Genomic DNA, 25104 nt, shown 5'->3' with positions numbered 1-25104 from the left:
CAGGAAAAAAAAGAGCTACTTCATGGATTTTGAAAATCAGAGTAATTTTATAGTCTTTACATATTTGGGACTTTGTCAGCCTTGCTTCAAGTTTAATAGTCAAGGGAACTATTTACCACAAACCCCATCAATAAGTAATTGATGTTAAAATGCATTTGTAAGCCAGTGGTATATGCTGTTAATTCCACTCTCCTATAATCTTATGTATGTTTGTGTTTATTCTAGTCTGAAGCAAGTGGTTTGATGATGGTGAATATCACGTCACACTTCCCAAACTTGGACCTTTCTCTTTCACTTAAAATTCAAGACCATGTGCATGGTCCTGGATTTGAGATGTCATTTCCTTTTGATCTATCCTTTTCAATAAGATTGAAAGAATTACTCCACATTTGGAAGAGGAAAGAAGCTGGCGCCTTTGTTTCTGTAATTAAATTTAATCCTTCCTGCTTTTATCCGATTACAATTGAGAATAGTACACCAAGTCAAGCATGAGCAGAAACCAATTAGAAAGTGTAGATGAGGTAACAATCTACAGAATGCTCAAAGGATTCACATTAATTATTCTATGTTTTTCCATTATATTATTGAGTCACTAATCATATCCATTCATTCTGATTCATTCATTAAAAGACAAAGGTGGATACACCCTCCTCTCTATTGCCCATTCATGAACTATTCTGAATTCCATTTGTATTGCGCCTTCAACAATAGAAGGGGTAGAATACATAATGTTTTATCACTGATTAGACACAGTACACTTTCATTATATTGAGTGTAAATGGATTTGAGTGGTAATTAATGCACTTGGATGTGCCCTGCTTTTTATGAATAGGACATAGCTGATCAGTTTTCTATAGTATTAGTCCTGGCTTCTGCCACGGTAGAGATTTCGGGAGAAAGTGGAGATAGGTCATCTATTTTGGTATTTATAGTTCGACACAGTTAGTGTAGCGGTTAGCGCAACGCCATTACAGCACCAGAAATTTGGTTGGAATCCAGCACTGTCTGTAAGGAGTTTGTATGTTCTCCCTTTGGCTGTATGGGTTTCCTCCGGGTGCTCTGGTTTTCTCCCACCGTCCAAAAATCTTTGTAGGTTAATTGGTGTATTTGGGCTTATGGGCCGGAAGGACCTGTTACTGTCCCGTATCTCTAAAAAAAAATTCACCTTTGTCAAGTGAGTTAAATACAAGCAGAAATTCAGTCTGAGCCTTTAGGAGTTAGTGACCTAATTTAAATTTATGTGGAGTACACAAAGGTGCTGGAGAAACTCAGCAAGTCATGCACCATCAGTGGAAAGCAATTTGATCTGCATGACCTGCTGAGTTTCTCCAGCACCTTTGTGTACTGCACTAGACCCCAGCATCTGCAGACTTCTTGTTTACCTTACATTTATGCGGAATTCTTTCTGAATCATTTCCACAATATTAAGTTCGAAGTAACAGGCAAAGTAGCACTGCTGTACATAGAGAAAAAATTTTATCTTCTGCCTTGTATAGCCCCAGGCCAGCTCAATGTGAAGTTTAGACACTGTTGCCAGGTAGGAAACATGACAAGCAATTTGGAAGCTCCTGCAAACCCAAACACCAGATAATTGCCTACAGATTCAAAGGCAGTGGTTTATATTCATTAAGAACCTGGTTTGCAATGGAGCTTTAGCTGGGGCTATACTAAAAGTAAATTCACGTGCCTCACATGAGAAATTAAGTGAGTTCAGAATGAGTTTGGGTCTGGTGTTTATGGGAAAAGGAGACTGGGGTTTGGTGGGGTGATGAGGAATATCATTGGAGATTGGAAGAGGGGTTGGTCACTTGTGGTAATGATGTGGTAATAGGTGAGGGTCATTTTTCTATGGGTCATGCAAATGGAATCAATAATGCATAATACAAGCACAGAAATGCTGGAGGAACTCAGTAGGTCTCACAGTATCCTTAAGAAGTAAAGATATATTGCCAATGTTTCGGAACTGAGCCCTTCTTCAAGGTATAAAGCAAAAGTAGGAAACACCTGAATAAAAGAAATGACAGGGAGAGGCAAACATTCCAACCAAGATGTTTGGATCTGGTGAGGTGGTCAGGAGAGAGGAAAGGTGAGAATTGATGGGGGTGGGGTGGGGTTTGGCTCTGTGAATGCAGAACTGGGGTAGGGGAAATGGTGAGAAAGAGAGAGACCACTTACAGGTAAGGAGATATGGGGAAAGTTGGAGGTGGGGGGGAGGAAAGAAGGGAAACTAGAGAAGTCGATGTTAATGCCATCTAATTGGAGGGTGTCCAGACAGAATATACGGTTAGAGGGCTGGATGGGCTGGAGTTCGTTAAATGTGTTCAGGATTGTTTTCTAAATCAGTTAGTAGAAGAACCGACTCGGGATGGTGTAATACTGGATCTCCTGTTAGGGAACGAGCTACGTCAGGTAGCGGACATTAATGTTGGAGAACCAATTGGGTCTAGTGATCATAATTCTGTTATTTTTAGGGTAGTTTTAAGGAAGAGCAAGGAGAGGCCTAAAGTTGAGGTTCTGGATTGGAAAAGAGCAAATTTCGAAGGAATAAGAAGGGATTTGGGGAGTATTGAGTGGGACAGGATATTTTCAGGTAAGGATGTTAATGAAAAATGGAGGATATTCAAAAAATACATTTTGAGGGTACAGAGTAGTTATGTCCCAGTGTGGATCAAAGGAAAGGCTGGAAGTCATAGGGAGGCTTGGTTTTCGAGGAATATTGGAAATTTGGTTAGGAGAAAAAGGGAGGTGTACAAGAGGTATAAAGAGCAGGGAGCTGAGAAGTTGAAGGAGGACTACAAGGAGTGTAGAAGGAATCTTAAGAAAGAAATTAGAAAGGCCAAAAAAAGGCATGAAGAGGCTTTGGCTGACAGAGTAAAAATAAATCCAAAGGGTTTCTATAAGTACATTAAAAGTAAAAGATTAGTGAGAGATAAAATTGGACCCCTTGTAGATAGCGAGGGTAGGCTGAGTGAGAAGTCTGAGGAAATGGGGGAAATTTTGAATGATTTCTTTGCCTCGGTATTCACTAGGGAAAAAAAATGTTGAACCAGTTGAAGTAAAGAAAAATAGTGGGGAGGTCATGAAGCATATAAGGATAACCGAGGAGGTAGTGATGGCTGTGTTAAAAAAGATAAAGGTGGATAAATCTCCTGGACCAGACAAAATATTCCCTAGGACACTCAGGGAGGCTAGTGGACAGTTAGTGGGGCCATTAACAGAGATATTTAGGATGTCACTGGCCACGGGGGTGGTACCAAAGGATTGGAGGGTGGCACATGTGGTTCCTCTGTTTAAGAAAGGGTCCAAATGCAAACCTGGGAATTATAGGCCTGTAAGTCTGACGTCTGTGGTGGGCAAGTTGATGGAAAGTGTTCTGAGGGATGCTATTTACAAATATTTGGAGGTACAGGGATTGATAGGGAGTAATCAGCATGGTTTTGTCAGGGGTAGATCATGCTTGACAAACATGATTGAGTTCTTCGAGGGGGTTACAAAAAAGGTTGATGAAGGGAAAGCTGTGGATGTTGTCTATTTGGACTTTAGTAAATCTTTTGACAAAGTTCCCCACAGGAGGTTAGGAAAAATGGTGGAGGCATTAGGTATAAATAAGGAAGTAGTGAAATGGATTCAGCAGTGGTTGGATGGGAGGTGTCAGAGAGTAGTGGTAGAAAATTGTTTGTCCAATTGGAGGCCGGTGACTAGTGGAGTTCCTCAGGGTTCAGTCCTGGGTCCACTATTATTTGTTATATATATTAACGATCTGGATGTAGGGGTGGAGAATTGGATAAGCAAGTTTGTGGATGACACAAAGATTGGTGGTGTTGTGGACAGTGAGGTAGATTACCGTAGATTAAAAGGTGATTTAGGAAGGCTGGAGGTGTGGGCTGAGAAAAGGCTGAAGGAATTTAATACAGATAAATGTGAGGTGCTACATTTTGGAAAGGCAAATTTAAATAGGTCATATACATTGAATGGTAGACAATTGAGGATTGCAGAGCAACAAAGGGATTTAGGAGTTATGGTAAATAGTACCCTCAAGGCTGATACTCAGGTAGATGGTGTGGTGAAGAAGGCATTTGGAATGTTGGCCTTCATATATCGGAGTATTGAATTCAAGACTAGGGAGGCTATGATGAAATTGTACAAGGTATTGGTGAGGCCAAATTTGGAGTACTGTGTACAGTTTTGGTCACCAAATTATAGGAAAGATATAAACAAAATAGAGAGAGTGCAGAGAAGGTTCACGAGAATGTTGACAGGATTTCAGGGTCTGAGTTACAGGGAAAGGTTGTGCAGACTGGGGCTTTTTTCTCTGGAGCATAGAAGATTGAGAGGGGACTTGATAGAGGTGTTTAAGATTTTAAAAGGGACAGACAGAGTAAATGTGGATAGGCTTTTTCAATTAAGAAAGGGGGAAATTCAAACTAGAGGACATGGTTTAAGATTGAAGGGGGAAAATTATAAGGGGAACATGAGGGGAAATTTCTTTACGCAGAGGGTGGTGGGGATGTGGAATGAGCTTCCGACAGACGTGGTCGAGGCGGGATCATTGGTTACATTTAAGGAAAGATTGGATTGTTACATGGATAGGAGGGGACTAGAGGGGTATGGACCGGGTGCTGGTCAGTGGGACTAGGAAGGTGGGGATTTGCTATGGCATGGACTAGTAGGGCCAAACTGTCCTGTTCTGTGCTGTAAGTGGTTATATGGTTATATGGTTATATGGTGTTATTCCTTCAATTTGCAGTTTGTCTCAGTCTGGCAGTGCATGAGACTATGGACAGAACATGTAAGCAAGGGAATAGGGCAAGGAATTGAAATGCGTGGTTAACCTTTAATTTAATGTTGAACTATATTTCTTTTATAAAAATAGTAAAGTAAATTATTGAGTTAAAATATTGTATTGAATTCTCAGTAAGTTGGCTGTGGGTTGGTACAGGATCAGACACAGGTCACAGCACAATTACAGGTAAACCATTGTGCTTAGAGAAGAGTGTGTTTTCAGTCACAGTGTCTTGCACAGACAGAGCTAATGGATTTCAACTGGGTCTTAACTCTTCAAGAACTGCTGAAGGAAGCCATCAGTTTTTAATCAAAGCCACTTAAGCCTCTTGAACAGAGATGAGGTCAGAGGTTGTTAAGAATATGGAATGGTTTTGAAAAAGAATAGAATTTTGGTAGAAATAAAACTGATGGTCATGTGGTTTCCAAGAATTGGTACTCACCTCAGTGATTTGGAGAAATATATTACCGAATTCAGACATTTTGAGTTGCTTTGGAAGAGTTCAGTTTGGAGAATACCGAAGTCAAAACCTCTGTGACACAGGGGGTGAAACCTTGTTAGACAGGGTTGAGTTACAGTAACCAGAATTGGTGCTGTTGTGTGTTACTCAGGGGAAAAGGGGAACACAGAATCAGTGGCTTTTGAAATAAGGAAGATGATTTTACTATCTCTTTGGAAAAGAGGACAGATTTCTACTGGGTTTATTTTTGTATGGCCACTTTATTTAACCTTTGTCTGGATTTGTGAATTCATCGTGGAAGAAAATAGCCACATTGTGAGTAAAGAGCCCTAAAGCGCTTTATAATTATTTCTGAACTGAGAATTTAAGACCTTTAAACAAGACTAAAATGATGTTGAACTTTTAAAGATTGACTTTTCAGAGTGGGACTTTAATTATAAACACACACACACATTTACATTTGCACATAGTGGGGTTAAATTTAGAGTTAAGTAAGTTCAGAGATAAGTAAGAAATGTTATGTTGTTAATAGTTTAATTAAAAAAAACTATTATTTTGAATTTACCATTGTCTGATGAATTTTCCATTGCTGTTTCTGAGTTAGTACTAACAAAGTCCCTTTGGTCCAAAAATAATTAAAAGGGTTGTTAATCCATAACAGTGGCCACTGGGCGATCTGTGCTATTGCAGTGGACTGAGCCAAGGTGCTCCACAAAGCAATCCCCAAGTCTGCATCTAATCTCTCTAATAAAGAGGAGACCAGATGCAGTAGATGACCCCTGCGTATTCACAAGTGAAGTGTCGCTTCACTTGGAATGACTATTTGGGGCCCCAAATGATGGTGAGGGAGCGGTCACAGGGATCGGTGCCAAGAGGATGATTTATAGGAAGGGAGGAGTCGAAGAATAATACATAGGAACATCCAATATAGAAACTTCAAGCTTGCTCTGCCATTTGATATAATCATTTATTAAATATGGTATCGACATAGATCCAACTACCTCCATAGAAGATTGTTGCGCTCTTCACTTGCACCTTAATGCCTTTTCCTTCTAGAAATTTATCTGACTGCTTAAATACATGTGATTGTAAACTCTGTGGTAAAGAATTCAATAGGCTCGCCAACATCTGAGTAAAGACATTTCACCTTGTCTCATCCAAAATCTCATTCTGTAACCTGAGACTATAACCCCTGTTCCCGGAACTCCGCCAGGAGAAACATTCTCCCTGATACAATGTCAGGTTTTTCAATATTTTTTTTTTCTAAATTCCAGTGAATATATACAGTATGTGCCAGGCTTTGGAATTTGGGAAGGTGACAGATTGACAATTCAGTGATGAGAATAGGACAGTTAGGATTTCAGTTGACAAATCAGTGGGTCAGGCAAGGGTCATGAGCTTGATGGGGTCGATTTGTTACCAAGGATGGAGATGGAGATTGGTTGAACTATTGAAAGATGAGATGGGTGAGATGCATGGAGTGGAGCCTGATGCTGCTTGGTCAGTAGAATTTGATGTGCTCACTGCTTGATGACAATGCACTCAGATCCGTGGGCTTTACACTTGCCAGCTGCTCCATCTCTCTGTATTGCAGGGTCCCCAGAGAGCATCATAGCTCTTTTCCCCTCTCTCGTCCACCAGTACCTCCAGAGTAATATCTGAAAACACTGGAACACACCTTCTTGTGCGTTGAGTTTTTATTCATTTTCCATGTCATATTAGAAACCACAGCTTCTGCAAGATGCACTCACCCGATTGAACAGCATGGTTGGTGCGGCTTGCAGGCATGAGAAAGCTACCGGCCAGCAAATCAGTGCTGCAGGCTTTGTGTTGGTTGTTGTCGCCTACTTAGCCTCCTTGATCTTTTATCATTTGTGTAATGAAAGCTGTTTCCTAATCTCAGGATCCCATTTTCCAGATTTTTACTTAATTCATAGGATAATGGGATATCTACTGGTATTTGAAACAATATTACAAATTCCTTCCAACTATCCTTAAGGATTGGTAAGAAAAAAATGCCGCATTTGGAATTACAATGTAATCTTGTCAACTGGCAAAAATGCATAGTCAACATGATCCAAGAGCACAGAATGATTTTAAAGGCAAATAAAGACAAACATTAGATCCTTTCTTCATGCACCAGACAATGCCTTGCATCATTATCTACATCAGGTTACATTGTGTTTGATGAGCGTTTATTTAAGAAGAAACTTTGTAACTTTAAGAGATGGCCCCTAGAAACAGCGAAACACTGGGCCAACATTTAGTGACCCAGTGATGAGGATGCTGTTGGATGATGAATTTGCAGATGTTTACATCACACGCACTTCAACATTTATTCACAGTGTATATCTGAAGGACAGAAAACTGGGCTGATATTTCTGTCCAGATATTTCACACCTCTTCTCGCCTGCACATACTGCTGGGCTTTGGATAGTATTTTTCAGGTTTACTATGAAGGTTAATGCTAATTTCTTTCTGATCACAGAAATTATGAATGATGTCATCAAGAAGGTGAAGAAGAAGGGAGAATGGAAGGTATTGGACCTCTTCATTTCAACCTGTGTTGATGCTTTGTGCTCTAGTGTTGAATGGCCAGAAGAGATATTTGTATGGTTTCTGGACTGAAGCAGGTTCCGATTAGTAGGGTGTGTCTGACATGGAGCATTGTTTAAAGTCACAAGGATAACAACTTTGGATGCCACAGTTAGCGTGGTGGTTAGCGTAATGTTATTACAGCACCAGTGGCCCAGGTTCGAATCTGGCGCTGTCTTTTATGAGTTTGAATGTTCTACCAGTATCTGCATGGGTTTCCTTCAGGTGGACCAGAGTTTATAGGTTAATTGGTGTATTTGAGGTTCATGGGCTTTGTGGTGATATGAACACTAGCCTACTGAGGGTACAATCTCTGTACCTGCAGAAGGACCACCTGGGGTCTGACTCCATCTGGTCGGCTGTCAATCAGCTGACTCGAATATAAGCCTGAGCCAGCCCCTCCTGAGCCAGTCACTTGGGAGCCACCACAGCTGAAGCTGGTGTGTACAGACTTTTAGCAGAATAAAGCCTGTTGTACAGTCTTTTGTGTTTTGTGCCTGCTCGCTGCTACCATAGCGCGTCACAATTTATTCTGCTAAAAATTTGAAAACGACCATGGAAAGGTTCCTGATAATTAGGAGTTTGGGGATCGACCCTCAGCACCTGGAACCCCAGGCATGCTTCAGAATCTGGAAGCACGCCGTCGAGACGGTCATCCAAACACAGACCGAGGTCATCAACACTAACCAAAAGTGCCTCTTGGTACTCCGCACAAAGTTGGGTCTTCAAACCTTCCAGGCCATCAAAGACTGCACCAATTATGAGCTGCCAATGGCCGTCCTGGAGGCCATGTAAAAGTCCCAACGAATGTGGCCTACGCCAGGTACCTGCTGAGCATCAGGACTCAGCAGCCATGTGAGACGGCAGATGCCTACCTGGGGGTCCTGCAGGAGTTGGCCCGCATATGCCTGGCCGAGACCAGGGTGTCTGAAGGGGAGAAGGATCGGTTGATTAGGCATGACTGTGTGCGAGGACTGCGATCGAGGAGCGCCTGGCAGAAATTGCTGGAAGACAACATCTCCAGAACTGTGGAGGTGGTTCACTCTCTGGAGGCTGCAGCTCTGCATACCGAAGCCTTCAACTCCCGACTCCCCCAGCACTCAGTATGGCCGTCCCAGACAACTGCTGTAGCCCAGGGCCGCACATGGAGGAGACCATCGCTGCCACTGGCACCCCGCATCCCTGTAAGTACTGCGGGTTTAGTGTGGGTCAGACAGATGGTCCCATAGAAGCTGCCCGGCCCGAAACTTGTTCTGCTCCCGATGCAGTAAGAAAGGCCAATACGCGAAAATGTTCCTCTCTAGACCCACCGGGAGTGCGGTTGCCCTCCGCAATCAAGAAACAACCCCCCTAGACCGCCACGTGCGAAGTGCGGGCAACGCCATAACCCACCTCGCCACTTCTGCCCGCTCCATTGATGCCACTTCCGGTCCTGCCTCTGATGGGCACCACAGTGGTGTGCTCACCTCAGGTGTCGCCATCTTCTTCCAAGCCACTTCCGCCAGGACCACTTACGTCACTTCTGCCAGCATGGACTACATGAGCCACGGGGAGGCCAAGCCATACCAACACCATGTGCGTCCACAGAGTGCCACCATCTTGGGTCAGTTGGGCCCCAGTGACATCGCAACAGCCAGGACAGGATGATGTGGTCAACACAGGTGCTGACCAGACCACCCATCCAATGCACCCCGTGCTGACAGAGATTGCCCCCGGCTGCCACTTCATGCCATGTTCCTCACTCTCAGCGGGCCCTCGCCCCGCTCACGCTCCACAGCACGCAATCTGACCACTCCCATCCCACCTGAGCCCTCTCTACGCTGCGGGTGACCCCACCCCCACCCTCTTCAACTACTTTACGCCAGACTGCAAGCCGATAGCGGCCAGGAGAAGACACTATTGCGTGGCCGACCAGGTCTTCATCAAAATGGAGGTAAAATGGCTTCTGGCAGAAGGAATCATAGAGCCCAGCACCAGTCCATGGAGAGCGCAAATCCTGGTGGTAAAAGGGGGCAGCAAACCAAGGATGGTTATTGACTACAGCCAGACCATCAACTGATACACTCAGCTGGATGCCTACCCCCTACCCAAAATAGCCAGCATGGTCAACGAGATATCTCTCCACAAGGTTTTCTCCATGATCAACTAAAAGTTGGCCTACCATCAGCTCCCAATCCACACATGGGAGAAGCCCTACACTCCCTTCATGGCAGACGGGCGCCTCTACCAGTTCTGCTGAGTTCCATCGGGGACAATTACGGAATCTCTGTTTTTCAGAGGGAGATAGACTGCATAGTAGATCAGCACAACTTAAGAACGATCTTCCCATATTTGGACAATGTCACCATCTGCGGCCACGACCAGCAGGACCATGATGACAACCTGAAGAGGTTTCTCCGGATGGCTGAGGAGTTGAACCTCACTTACAATAAAGAGAAGTGCGTGTTCATGGGGTCATTGGTCCCGACCCGTAATGCATGCATTAATGGAACTGCCCCTCCCCCACATGCTCAAGGCCCTCCACAGGTGTTTTGGCCTGTTTTCCTACTACTCTCAGTGGCTTCCCCATTTCTCGGAAAAAGTCCGTCCACCTTTCCCATCTCACCCGAGGCGCAGGCAGCTTTTATGCACATCTGGCAGGACATCACCGATACCATGATGCATGCCGTGGATGAAGTCACCCCATTCCAGGTGGGGTGCGATCCCTCAAATGTTGCCCTCGCCGCTACCCTCAACCAGAAGGAGTAACCCGATGCCTTCTGTTCCTGAAGCCTCCACAGTTCTGAGCTCGGACACTCTGGCATTGAAAAGGAGGCCCAAGCGATCGTGGAAGTTGTCTGCCACTGGCACTACTACCTGACTGGCAGGAAGTTCATTCTCCTCACCGACCAGTGTGCAGTGGCATTCATGTTCAGCACCACCCACAAAGGCAAGATCAAGAATGAAGAGATCTTGCACGGAGAGTCGAGGTGGCCACATTCAGCTACGACATACAGCACAGACCGGGGAAGTTCAACGACTTCTGGGCCTGCGCGTCAGTGTAGGCCGACCAGCTGCAGGCACTCCATAACTCTTTCTGCCACCCAGGGGTGAAACGCCTGTACCATTTCATCAAGTCACGCAACCTATCCTTCATTGTCCAAGAGGTTCGGACCATGACTGAATCATGCAAGGTCTGCGCGGACTCCAAACCTCGCTTCTTCCAACCACCTTAGGCTCACATCGACAAGGCCATGCGGCCCTTTGAATGACTCAGTATCGTCTTCAAGGGTCCCCTGCCTTTCACAAACAAGAACGTCTCGTTCCTCATGGTTATAGACGAGTACTCCCATTTTCCCTTCACCATCCCTTGCCCGGACATAGGTCTTCACCATGTTTGGCTACCCGGCGTACATCCACAGTGATCAGGGGTCCAGCTTCATGAGTGAGGAACTGCGCCAGCACCTGGTGATGCGAGGCATCGTGACTAGTTGCACGACTATTTATGACCCAAGGGGCCACGGGCAGGTGGAGCGCGAAAACTGAGTTGGGTCTTACCCTTGGGTCCAAAGGCTGGTCCGTGGACTACTGGCAAGAAGCCCTCCCTGAGGCACTCCATGCCACTAGGCCGCTCTTGTGCACAGCTACAAATCAGACCCCTCATGAATGCCTGTTTTAATTCCCCAGGAAATTGGTGACTGGAACCTCTCTCCCAGCGTGGCTCACATCTCTGGGACCGGTGCTCCTGTGCAAACACATACGGGCCCACAAGACAAACTCCCCTGGTCGAACAGGTTCTCTTCCTTCATGCCAACCACAACTATGCCTACATCAGGTACCCCAGTGGCTGTGAGGACACTGTCTCGACCAGGGATCTGGCACTAGCCGGAGCACCACCACCACCACCATCCCAACACCATGTCGATCCAACACAATTTCCCCATCACGGGCATCCTTGAACCACCCAGGACCCAGGGTCTGAACCACTACCCCCGCTTCTCGAGCACCTCCCTCCCCTGTCAATCCACGCCGACCCGGCCACACTACCACAGACATACACTACACTGCCCGCCCCGGCGCCTGACTCAACTGTGGCGGATCTGACTAGCTCTCCGGCATCCGCAACACCCTCACTGACCTTTGACCATGAGCTAACCCTGCGACAGTCACAGAGACTCTGATGGCCGCCGGACTGTCTAAACCTGTAAAATAAACCTGTAAATACCACCTGGCATCGTCACTCAACACCACCCCCCCCCCCCCCCCCCCGCCCCACAACCCAGGACAATTTTAAGAAGGGGGTGAATGTTGTGATATGACTACTAGCCTACTGTAGGGGGCGATCTCTGTACCTGCAGAAGGACCAGCTGGGGGCTAACTCCACCTGACCAGCCAACTTAAATATAAGCCTGAGCCGGCCCCTCCTGAGCCAATCACTCGGGAGCCACCGCAGCTGAAATTGGTATGTACAGACTTTTAGCAGAATAAAGCCTGTAGTACAGTCTTTTGTGTCTGCTTGCTGCTATCACAGCACATCACAGGTTTGTGGGCCAGAAGGGCCTGTTCACCATGCTGTATGTCTAAATAAAAATGTTATGTAGAAAGTTTTCAAAAAGTTAAAATAGTCTGAATATTTAAGCTCGAAAAGAACCTGATTGAATTTGTAACCACTTCAGTTTAGAATAAAGAACCAGAAGCTGGTTTTTCATCAATTGGAAGAGAAGATATTCTGGTCATTTTAATCCCCTACTGGATAATTCATGTGCAGCGACAAATACGATAAACTTGTGATAAACTTACTGGACTATTGGTCAAGAGTTCAATCCCACTATGATAAAATAAAAAGACTGGATTGTTGTAAAAGCCCAGCCAGCTCATGAAAGTTGTTTTCACTCATTTTGACCTTTATGCAGTTCCAGGCCTATCAATGGGGTTGACATTTCACTGCATCTTCAGTTCAGGGACAATTAAGGACAGATAATAAACCAGCCAGTACTTGAGCTGCCCACTTCCCACTAGAATATGTATAGGAAGAGATTGGAAAATTACAAAGGATGAGAGAGAGAGAGAGAGAGAGAGAGAGAGAGAGAGAGAGAGAGAGAGAGAGATCCTTTGCTCTATTGGTAAAGAAAATCTCTCTTAAAAGAGACCAATTTATTGGCCATGAAATGTTGGGTTTTCCATTTCTACTTGCAAACAGTAGGCCTTCCTAATGTTTTAGGAATGATGTGTTCCTGTGTTACAAAAGGTTAATGATCAATGATGTGATTGAGTGACAGAACTAAGGGTTACTCAGAGTTTTGTATTCTATACCTCCCAAATGTCCATGGAATGTAGAAATAGAGATCTGGAGGAAGCTCATTGCTGGCCAGTACTTGGTAGGAGAAGAATTACCAAAACCCCACATGGATCATGAAAGTGTTTTTCTTGTGAATAAAAGTTCCCAACTCTCTCTCTGTAAGGGATAGGGCTATGGATGATGCATATTGCTACATTAATTTTATGTGCATTGAATTTTTATTTGGAACACCCGATGAGCTGCGAAGCAACTAATTTATACTCTGGGCTTTTGCTTAGTTCCAGCATTGCTGATGTGTTTACCACACCTTGCTAATGTCTTTATTAATAGTTGTCTATGTTTATTCTTCAGGTGCTGGTGGTGGATCAGCTCAGCATGCGGATGCTGTCATCCTGTTGCAAGATGACTGACATCATGACAGAAGGCATCACAAGTGAGTTCAGCTTACTGCTGCGATCCTTCAAGTTGAACTGGATAGCACTGAGCCACATTTAATGTAGATAGCACGATCGTTGCAGCTGTAGAGCAAATTAAAAATATTAATACTCCTTACAAATTACTTTGGAAATCCTGGTAACAGTTAGTTACAGCTCTGTTTTTTGGCAAGTTTGTGACTGTTCTACGGAATTCAGAGAGTGCATTATTTCACTAAGTTTACTAGTTAGCAATAATCACAGGCCATTTTTACATGGCCTGTTTCCGCTCCGTAAATGGTTATGTGGTTATATGGTTATATTTTCAGAGAAACCCAAGGCAAGTAACTGTTTTCTGCCAAGAAGCTTGCGGTGTTTGGAAAACTGAGAACAGGGTTTGAGTCCTTTGCTAGAGGCTTGGATACAGTACCTAGGCTGATGTTTAAACAGATTTTCCGAGGGAGATCTGTATATTGGCCTTGAAGTAGTAGCATGCTATCAGCTTGTTCAATTGCATGGCACAGACTGCTTTGCCCGAAGGGCTGCATTCATAAGGTCTGGCATGGAATTTGGGGATTATATGCTTCCCTTTGTGTTACTGTGGACTGAGACTGGGCTGGGACAGAGAAAGGGTGGGAGCCAGGGGTTCTGCAGAGACTGGTACCTGGTGTCAGAGACTCAGAGAAGAATAAAGGCAGAGATTGGCAATACACTGTTTGGGAGAGGCAGGGGTAAAAGCCAAGGAATGGAGCTTATTTGATTGGAGTTCTCAGAACACCTCTAGCAGCGGCATACTAAAATCTGTTGTCTTTGCATTGGCTTCCATCCCACATTTCCTCCGTGTTGATAACTAGTTGCAGCTTGAAACATCAGCGATTCTTTTTCTCCCATTAATACTGCATAGCTGCTGAGTTTCTCCACCAGACTGTGTTTAGCTTCAGATTCCAGCTATCCAATGTCCTGTAGATCTTTTACTAAAATCTAGTTGCCCTGGCCATAACCAGTACTGGTTGCTCTCGGATATGGCCTAATAACCCTCATCCAGATGTGAAATTATGACTGAAAATTTGGTTAGTGTTAGTTAGATATGGATATAGATGCCTTGGATATGGTGTGCCTGGTTAGATTTCTGGTCTGATGCCAACAGCATATTTCAGTGCTGGAGATGCCAATTTTCAGACATAAAGAGCAGTATGTAATTGGATTCAAGGTTGCTGAATTTTGGTGCAACATTAATTCTCAGGTGGAGACATCAGTGATTCTCTTGTGTATTTTGAATAGCAGGAGGTTATCTCCAGTGTTCTAGTGCAATGTTTTTTGGGAAGTTGGTAACAAAGTCACATTGCAACGATGTAAAACTTTGGTTTGGCTGTACTTGAAGTATTGAAACACGTGGAGGCTTTAGAAAAGGTAGAGAAGAGATTTACTAGGAAGTTGTCGTAATTAGATGGTATGAGCTATGGGGAGAGATTGGACTAACTTGGGTTGTTTTCTGTGGAATGTTGAGAGGTGCCCTGGTGGAAGTTTATATGATTGAGAGGCATTAATAGGATAGGCACTCAGGATTTTTTTTTCCCAGGATAAAAATTTCACACACCAGAGGATGGGTATTTAAGGTGAGGTGGGAGGGAGGAGGAGAGAAGTTTAAGGGTGATCTGCATGGCAAGTCTTTTTTACACAGAGAGTATTAGGCGCTTGGAATGGTCCACAGAAGTAGTGGTGGTAACGAAACGGTAGTGGTGTTTAAGGGATTTCCAGATAGACACATGAATATCCCTGAGACTAGAGAGATATGTATTGGGTGCAGGCCGCAGAGCCTTAGTTTAATTTGGCATCATGTTTGGCACATATTCCTGTGCTGGACTGTTTGCTTTATGTAACTGTTCAGTGGAATTCAGAATGTGGGCTATTTTTTACTCTGCATTTTACACTTCAAAAATACTTTGTTGGTTGTCAAATGCTCTTTCAGACCCTGTGATTATGAGAGGCATTTCACAGATTAGTCTAAGATTGTTGGCCAATCAGTGCCCACCATGCAGTTTGACCCATGACCATCACCCTTCAGAATTGACAACATATAATCGAGACTCACAGAATTCCATTGATTGAGAGGAGCACATTGCAGCATCTACATGGAAAATACTACTTTACTCAGCTCTTTAGGGCAACTGCAATTTCACCTCCAGAATTCAAATCAATCCCTCTGCAAGGAAGATTATCATCCCAATTGCCTTCTTGATTATTTGGTCCTGACATAATAAGTGGTAATGACCCACCTTAAGATTTAACATGTGATAACTCTGATTAGGGTGGCACAAAGGTGCAGCTGGAAGAGGCAGTAAACCAGATTCACTCCTTACCTCAGGTGCTGTCTGTGTCGAGTTTGCACATTCACTCTGTGACTGTGCGAGTTTCCTTTTGGGCTTCAGGTTAATCCCAAAGATATATAGTATAATTGGCCACTCTAAACTGACCCTGGTGAGTGAGAGTCTAGGTAGGTTGCAAGGAATGTGGAGAGAATAAAATGGATTCACACAAATGGATGTTTGATGATTAGTGTGTTTTCCTCAGATGAAAAGGTTTGTTTCCTTGCTGGGTGACTTTGACTCCTATATCCCACTCAGTAAATCAATTCACATTTGTCTCCATTAAATTTCCCTATCCATGTATTGTGATGAAGGCTGAGGTAACAGATTTGAGGAGTTCAAGGAGATACAGCACTGGAGACGTATTAGTATCAAAACACAAATTTTATTTACAATGGGAGCAAACGCAAAAGCAGAGGCAGCATTGCCACAGCCAAACCCATCTTACCGGCATTCAAATTTGCTCGACCACATATACCTAGAGAAAGTATTTGGAACTACTGAGGGTTAGAGCAAACAGGACCTGTCACCCCTCGATGTAGAGGCATGACACACGGATTAAAGAAGCTATCTAGCTACAGATTTGAATGTATAAATTAAACCAGGTGAACCATAATGGTCCCCTAGGAATACACCACAATTGAGCCCCCACTCTTTATAACACGCATCTCACAATTGGTTCTCCAGCACTAATTGCAGCTAGGGATGGCGTTGGGGGAATAAAGAAAAAGAATGACACATCTGCTGCTTTTTATACTCCTTAGGCTCGAGGTCTGCCAAGATATTGAGTCACATGATTTCAGGACAGTAGATGACCATTTGGAGGATGGCTTAGCCTGTGAATGGGTCTGATCTGACCAGTGGAACATATCCTGTTTATATTTGGCTCTTTCAGCACCTGTCTTTGGCTTTCTGTTCTCTGGCCCTCACCTTGGACTGAAGTTTTGGTGACTGCTTTTTCTGTGTCTCAGACCTTTGTTGATTTGATGTTCTCTTTGTTCTTTTTTTGGCTAAGTTGTGGAGGACATCAATAAGCGCAGAGAACCCCTGCCCAGTTTGGAAGCAGTTTATCTCATCACACCCTCAGAGGAAGTAAGTGACAGCTTAACTACCTCAGTGTATTAAATAATTTGTACCAACACAGATTTACAGTGTGCGCTATTTACTTCGACAGGTGGAACAGCAAGTCATTTTAATAAGATCAACTTGCTAGAAATGTCACCACTCCCATCATGTTGATGGGTTCAATGCCCAGGTCCGGTAATGTCATGTGTCATATGCAGTGACAAATGTCTGGAGATCACTTGCCTTCTCATGGTGAAACCAATAAGGTGCAAGATTTCATGACTCAAACTGTGTCACTCATACCCTTGTTCAGGGTCCGATCATTCTGACATCATTTCCAGAAGTTTAGAAATTATTATAATTATAGAATCAAACTTTTAGAAAATACCTGGAAACCAAACGACAAAAATGGCAACCAACATAATGTAAAATATTAATAATGAAAAAGTATCCAGTATCACTTCACAGGAACATAAATGGGCAGCATGGTTAGTGTAGCAGGTAGCGAAACGCAGTTACAGCATCGGTGACTGGGGGTCGAATCTGGCGCTGTCTGTAAGGAGTTTGTACATTCTCCCGTGTCTGCGTGGGTTTCCTCCACATGATCTGGTTTCCTCCAGCCCTCCAAAACATACCAGGGTTGTAGGCCAGTTGGGTACAATTGGCTGGCATGGGCTCTTGGGCCAAAAGAGCCTGTTACCATGCTGTGTGTCTAAATTAAAAAAAAATATTAAAAATTAAATTAAAAATGAGTAAAAGTTGAGGCAAAATGGAAGAAGCTTGAAGGAGCAGATGGAATGGCATTGAGAAAGGAAATTGACATGGGTACCAGTGTGAGGTGAAAGACACAGCAGGGTCCAAGTAATGAATTTCAAGGAGGGGACTGCAAGTATGAAGAGACCTAGAGGGGCTTAAATGTAGGGATAATGACTTGATATCCACAACCACCTGTGGCAACAAATTCTACTGATTCACCAGCCTCTTGCAAAAGAAATCCCTCCACATCTCTGTTCTAAGTGGGCAGCCTTCAGTCCTGAGGTTATGCCCTCTTGTCATAGACTCTCCCACCATGGGAGACAGCCCTTACTTCTATGTCCATGCCTTTCAATATTCGATATATTGAAATGAGATTCCACCCCCCCCCATTCATTCTAACATCCAATGAGCACAGGTTAAGAGCCGTCAATCGTTTCTTGTATGATAACACTCTCATTGGTGGAAATATCCTTGCGAACCCTCTCTAGTGTCAGCCCCTCCTTTCTTAAATGAGGAGCCCAAAACTGCGCACAATACTCCAAGTGCGGTCTCACCAGTGCCTTATAAAGCCTCAACATCACATCCCTGCTCTTTTACTCTATCCCTCTTGAAATCAATGCAGACATCGCATTTGCCTTCTTCAGATTTTAGATTTATTGTCAGAATTCATACATGACCTCAAATAAAACCCTGAGATTCTTTTTCCTGCGGGCGAGGCAGAATTACCACTTATTGATAGTGCAAAAAGACTGTACACAGCTTATACATGTAAACAAATAAAGAACTATAAACAGATAACGAATGTATTCCATAGAACATTGCAGTACAGAAACAGGCCTCTTCGGCCCTTCTAGTCTGTGATGAACCTTTTTTTTTGCCTAGTCCCAATGACCTGCACACAGTACATAGCCTTCCACACCTTTCCCACAATGGTCCCAGCACCGATCCCTGAGGCACATTCCTCTGAGAAGCAATTCCTCTTAAATGTTAAAAGTGAGCCCACATTCACCACTTCAGCTGGCAGCTCATTTCACACTTCTCTGGGTGAAGAAATTCCCCCTCACAGCCCCCCTAAACTTTTCCCTTTCACTCTTAACCCATGTCCTCTGGTTTGTATCTCACCTACCATCAGCCTATCTACATTTACTCTGTCTATTCCCCTCATAATTTGAAATACCTCTATCAAATCTCCCCTCATTCTTCAATGCTCCAGGGAATAAAGTCCTAACCTGTTTAAACTTTCCCTGTAACTCTGTTCCTGAACTCCGTGCAACATCCTAGTAAATCTCTGCACTCTTTCTATCTTACTGATATCTTTCCTGCAGTTAGGTGACTAAAACTGCACACAATTGGTTTCACCCATGTCTTATACAACTTTAACATAACATCCCAACTCCTGTACTCAATTTATGAAGGCCAATATGCCAAAAGCTCTCTTTACAACCCTATCCACCTGTGACGCCAGTTCAGGGAATTAGGTATCTAATTTCCCAGTTCCCTCTATTTTACTGCACTCCTTGTGCCCTACCATTTATCATGTAAGTCCTTTCTTGGTTCGTCCTTCCAAAATGAAACACCTCACACTTGTCTGCCACTTTTCAGCCCATTTTCCCAGTTGGTCCAGATCCGTCTGCAAGCTTTGAAAACCTTTGTCACTGTCCACAACACCTCCAATCTTAGTGTCTACAAATTTGCTGATCCAGTTTGCCATATTATCTTCCAGATCATTGATATAGATGACAAACAACAATGGTCCCAGCACTGATCCCTGAGGCACATTCCTCTGAGAAGCAATCATCTACCACTACTCTCTGACTTCTCCCATCTAGCCATTGTCAAATCCAGTTCACTACTTCACCATGAATGCTTAGCATCTGAACCTTTCTGACTAACCTTCCATGTGGGACCTAGTCAAAGGTCTTATTAAAGTTCATGTAGACAACATCCACAGCCTTTCCTTCATCAACATTCCTGGTAACCTCCTCGAAAAGCACTATAAGAATGGTTAAACACGACCTACCACGCACAAAGCCATGTTGATTATGCGTAATTAGTCCCTGGCTATCCAAATAATTGTATATCTGATCTCTTAGAACACCTTCCAATAATTTACCTACTACTACTGATGTCAGGCTCACCAGCCTTTAATTTCCAGGGTTACTTTTGAAGTATTTTTTAAACAATGGAACAATGTGAGCTACACTCCAATTCTCCAGCACCACACTCGTGCTAAGGACATTTTAAATACTTCTGCAAGAGCCCCTGAAATTTCTCCAAGTCTGCCTCAAGTCTGAGGGAACATCTTGTCAGGCCCAGGGGATTTATCCAACCTTCTTTGCTTTAAGACAGCAAGCACTTCTTCCTCTTTAATCTGTATAGATTCCATGGTCTCATTGCTTGTTGTTCTTACTTCCCACAACTCTGTACTCATTTCCTGAGTGAACATTGATGGAAAAAAAAAAATTATGACTCTCCCATCTTTATGGCTCCAAACAAAGCTGACCACTCTGATGTTCAAGGGGACCAATTTTGTCCTTTACTATCCTTTAGTAAAGGACCTGTAGAAATCCTGAGGACTTTCCTTCACATTGTCTGCCAAAGCCACCTTGTGCCTTCTTTTAGCCTTCCTGATTTCTTTCTTGAAGTTCTTCTAGCATTTTTTTAATACTCCTCATTTGCTCCATGTTGCCTATACCTGCTATATATCTCTCTCCTCTTCCAACCCAGATGCCCAATATCCCTCGAAAACCAGTGCTCCCTATGTTTTCTAACCTTGCCTTTGATCCTTACAGGAGCGTACAAACTCTGTACTCACAAAAGTTAACATTTGTAGATCCTCCACTCATCTCGCACATCTCCTGAAAAAAATTTGTCCCAATCCACACATTCTATTTCCTTTCTCATTTCTTCAAAATTGGCCTTTCTCCAATTTAGAATTTCACCCCAAGACCCAGACCTATCTTTCTCCATAACTAACTTGAAACTAATGACATTATAATCACTGGACCCAAAATATTCCCCTACACATACTTCTGTCCCCTATCCTGTCTCGCTCATACCCTAATAGGAGATCAAATATCGCACTCTCTCTAGTTGATACCTCTATATATTGATTTAGAAAACTTTCCCGAATACATTTGACAAACTCAAAGCTATTCAGCCCTTTTACAGAATAGGTATGCCAGTCAAATATGTGGGAAGTTAAAATCTCCTATTATCATCACGTTATGTTTCCTGCAGCTGTCTGCTATCTCTCTACAGATTTACTCCTCCAATTCTTGTTGACAATTGAGTGGTCTATAATACAATCCCATGAGTGTGGTCAGACCTTTCCTGTTCCTCAGCTTCCCCTTTATAGCCACCGAAGACAAACCCTCTGGTCTTTCCTGTCTGAGCATGGCTGTGATCTTTTCCCTGATGAACAATGCCACTCCTCCCCCTTTCATTCTCCCCCCACCCCCCCCAACTGTGTTCTATCAGGTCTAAAGCAATGCAAGCCCAGAACATTGATCTACTAATCCTGCCCCTCCTAAATCAAGTTTCACTAATGGCCACAATGTCATAATTCCACATGCCAATCTAAGCTCATTTGCCTTTCCTACAATACTCCTTGCATTGAAATAGATGAACCTGAGGATATTATCACCACATACAACCCATTGACTCTAATTGTACATGCAGTTTTAACATGATCTTTTCCCTCCTCCACTCCTCTATCTGCTCTAGCACTCTGGTTCCCCTCCCCCTGCAAATCTAGTTTAAGCCAACCGGAGCAGCACTAGCAAACATTCCCACAAGGATATTGGTCCTCTTCCAGTTCAGATGCAAACCATCCCATCGGAACAAGTCCCACCTTCCCTGGAAGGGAGCACAATGATCCAGAAATCTGAAGCCCTTCCTCCTACACTCATGTCTTCAGCCACGTGTTAAGCTGCATTATCCTCTTATTTCTAACCTCAGCAGCACATGGCATGGGTAGCAGTCCTGAGAGCATTAACCTGGAGGTCTTATCCTTCAACCTTGGTCCTAACTCCTTGCAGGACCTCGTCACCCTTCCTACCCACATCACTGGTCCCTACATGGACCATGACATCTGGCTGCTCACCCTCCCTCCTGAAAATGTTGTGAACTCGATCTGAGATATCTCAGACCCTGACATCAAGGAGGCAACATACCATCCGGGATACTCAATCTCTTCCATCTCTTCTTTGTCCCCCTAACTATGGAATCCCCTGTCACTACAGCTCACCTCCTCTCCTCTGTTCCCTTCTTAGCCACAGGACCAGAAATCTGATCTCCGTGGCTTGTCCATAGTAGGTCATTCCCCCCCCCCTCCCTGCCCCTACAACAACGGTATCCAAAATGTTATATTTGTTATTGAGGGAAATGGCGACAGGGGTGCCCTGCACTGCCTGCCTGTTCCCTTTCCCTCTCCTGACTGTCACCCATTTACCCTCCTCCTGCCTTCTAAATGTGTTAGTGTCCCTGTAACTCCTGTCTTCCACTTCCTCTGCCTCCTGAATGATCATCCAACTCCAGCTCCAATTCCTTAACTCAGTTTGTCAGGAGCTGCAGCTGGATGCACTTCTCACAGATGAAGTCATCAGGGATTCTGCTGGCTTCGCTGATAACCCACATTCTTCAAGAGGAGCATTCCCCTGCCTTGGCTGCCATTCCCACTGTTTATGACTGGAGGAACAAAATATATGATATCTAAAACCTCCCCTTACCTGTGTCTACCTGCTGAATCTTTTTTGTTCCTTGAATAGTGTGGCCCTTTCTTACTTCAACTCCTACTATCCCTCACCTCTTATCTGTTCTCGCTGAAGCCTGTTGAGCCAAAGCCTTACCACTCTGACTCAGGCCATTCCGATGATGACTGTTCCCCCACTTTGTCTTCAACTGTTGAACTCGATTGCCCAATCAACTGCTATTGCTATAAACAAGCTGTGCGATACAGAGAAAAAAAAATCAATAAAGTCCATGTCAGTGACCTTAAATGAGTCGCTGATTGAGTATGTTGTTGAGGAGTCTGACGGTGGAGGGGTAGCAGCTGTTCCTGAAACTGGTGGTGCGAGTCTTGTGGCACCTATACCTCTTTCCTGATGGCAGTAGCGCGAAAGAGCTCTTGCTTGTGGTGTGGATCCTTGATGACTGTTGCCCTCCGACAGCAGTGTTCCCTGTAGATGTTCTCCATAGTGGGGAGGGTTTTGCCTGTGATGTCCTCGGCTGTGTCCACTACCTTTCAGAGAGCTTTATGCTCAGGAGTATTGGTGTCCCTGTACTAGCCCATGATGCAGCCAGTCAGCACCCTTTCCACCACACATCTGTGGAAATTTGCCAAGGTTTCTGATGTCATACAAACTCCTGAGGAAGTAGAGACGCTGACGTGCTTTCTTCACGATTCCTTTAGTGTGTTGCGTCCAGGAAAGATCCTCTGAGATGGTGACTCCCAAGGAATTAAAACTTGCTCACCCTCTCCCCCACTGATCCCCAGTGATCACTGGATCTTTTACCTCTGGCTTTCCCTTCCTGAAGTCAACAACAATGAGTTCCTTAGTTTTGGTGACAGTGAGTGCAAGGTTGTTGTTGGTGTACCATTCAGCCAAGTTTTCAATCTCCCTCCTATACGTTGACTCATCCCCTTCCTTTATACAACCCACAACCGTGGTATCGACGGCAAACTTGTAGATGGTGTAATTGTCGTATCGAGCTACACAGACATAGGTGTAAAGTGAATAGATCAGGGGGCTAAGAACGCATCCCTGTGGTGCTCCAGTACTGATGGAGATTATGGAGGAAATGTTCTTACCAATCCTCACTGATTGTGGTCTGGAAGTTTGGAAATTAAGGATCCAGTTACACAGTGGGGTGTGGAGTCCCAGGTCCTGGAGTTTGCTGATCAGTTTTGAGGGGATGATGATGTTCACCACTGACTCAACCTGCAAGTTTATCCTGCATGAAGACTCTCACGTCCCTTTGCATTTGGAAATTTTCAATTTTCTCTCCATTTAAAAAAATTGTCTGCCCGTTTATTTCTTCTACCAAAATGTTCACTTTCTGACATTGCATTGGATTTGCCACTTTCTCTCCCCTTCTCCATATTTATTGCCACATAATATTACATTGAACGTGTAATATACTTCAACTTTTGTTTGGCGTAAAGCAAGGAATCGCCATGAGCATTGCCCTGCACCCCTCATAATAGGAGAAAGAGAAGCAAAAGAGAGTCCCTTCAGAGATACTAAATGCCCATGGATTTTCCTGTAGTGCTGCGGCAGCTGAACAGACACCTGTCCAAATCTTTGGCAACTCAAACTCTAGATCCAAACCTTTGATACCATCAGGAAGCTTCCAGAGCCTGAGGCCCTTCAGGAACCCTTCTTGCTCGCAGCGCCCTCTTGAATCACGGTTCCTGTACCTGGTTCCCAGGAGGTAGTCTACTGCAGACCTCAGTCGTGTGAATCCTTCGACCGCACATCGCCAACAGCCTGCAGCCTGCGATGGCGCTTCAGCCTTTGAGCCCCTTGCTGGTCCACTGCCCTGGTTACCGAACTGTAGGGTCATCTCCTTAACCTTTCCTTCTCAACGGGTGGTGTTCTCCCCATTTCTGGTGCCCTGTACCAGTCCTCTGCTCCCCCGGCGTGTGCAACCCCTCACCTTTGCTGCCCGGCACAGGCACCACCTTCTTGTGCACTATCCCTGTAGTTCCAAGATTTAAAAGAAAAATCACCGTCAGCTCCTTTAACAGGCCTTTTAAGGCATGTACAGAGGCATCAGCATTAGGGACGGGCAGTAGGACCCTGCAGAACAGCGTTGTCTCCGCTACCTGCTCCCACAGGTCCGCACCAGCACCTGCTTTTACCCCACTAGTCACATACAATGACAATGCTCTTATCAGAGTGATTTTCGTAAATAACTGCTTAGTTGAAAGATATTTGCTTCAGTTGCAGCTCGTACACATTAAGTTAACATTACTGAATAGAGATTTTATCTTTTCAGTCTGTGCGTGCACTGATCAACGATTTTAAGGATGCACCCTCCTCCAAGTACCGGGCCGCACACGTATTTTTTACGGACTGTAAGTTTACAGCATGTCTACTTTATTCCAAATGCTCTTCTGTCAATTATGGGATTTATTATCGCTGGAGGATTTTTCAGAAACCGGCTTCTTATTAGTTGAAGTCCTCTGCTGACTGCCCTGATGTAATATTATTGAGCATCGAATGTCTCAAAGCATTACAATTCGACGTTACAATCCAGAGATTAGTGGAAGGCTGTGTATATTGTTAGTTTATTATTGTCATGGTTCAAAATGAGGTATTCTAAAACTATTCGTTATCAATGAGAAATTATATTTTGTATTCTCAAAAATACTACAACCAGGA

At 44.2% G+C, this 25104-nt stretch overlaps 1 protein-coding gene across 2 annotated transcripts in view; it reads left to right on the top strand.

Annotated features, from left to right (window-relative positions):
* The window catches only part of stxbp1a (syntaxin binding protein 1a), a 118279-nt gene that overhangs the window by 14455 nt on the left and 78720 nt on the right, over positions 1 to 25104 (top strand). For both annotated transcript variants that reach the window (XM_069890272.1, XM_069890262.1), the window contains exons 2-5: positions 7732 to 7781; positions 13468 to 13549; positions 16911 to 16987; positions 24719 to 24797. In XM_069890272.1, the coding sequence (XP_069746373.1) occupies positions 7732 to 7781; positions 13468 to 13549; positions 16911 to 16987; positions 24719 to 24797 (288 nt within the window). The remainder of the gene's footprint in view (positions 1 to 7731; positions 7782 to 13467; positions 13550 to 16910; positions 16988 to 24718; positions 24798 to 25104) is intronic.

The sequence above is a fragment of the Narcine bancroftii genome, chromosome 1 (assembly GCF_036971445.1).
Source record: "Narcine bancroftii isolate sNarBan1 chromosome 1, sNarBan1.hap1, whole genome shotgun sequence".
Lineage (NCBI taxonomy): Eukaryota > Metazoa > Chordata > Chondrichthyes > Torpediniformes > Narcinidae > Narcine > Narcine bancroftii.
Note: the sequence above shows the minus strand (reverse complement) of the source record. Positions and strands in the feature narration are given on the sequence as shown.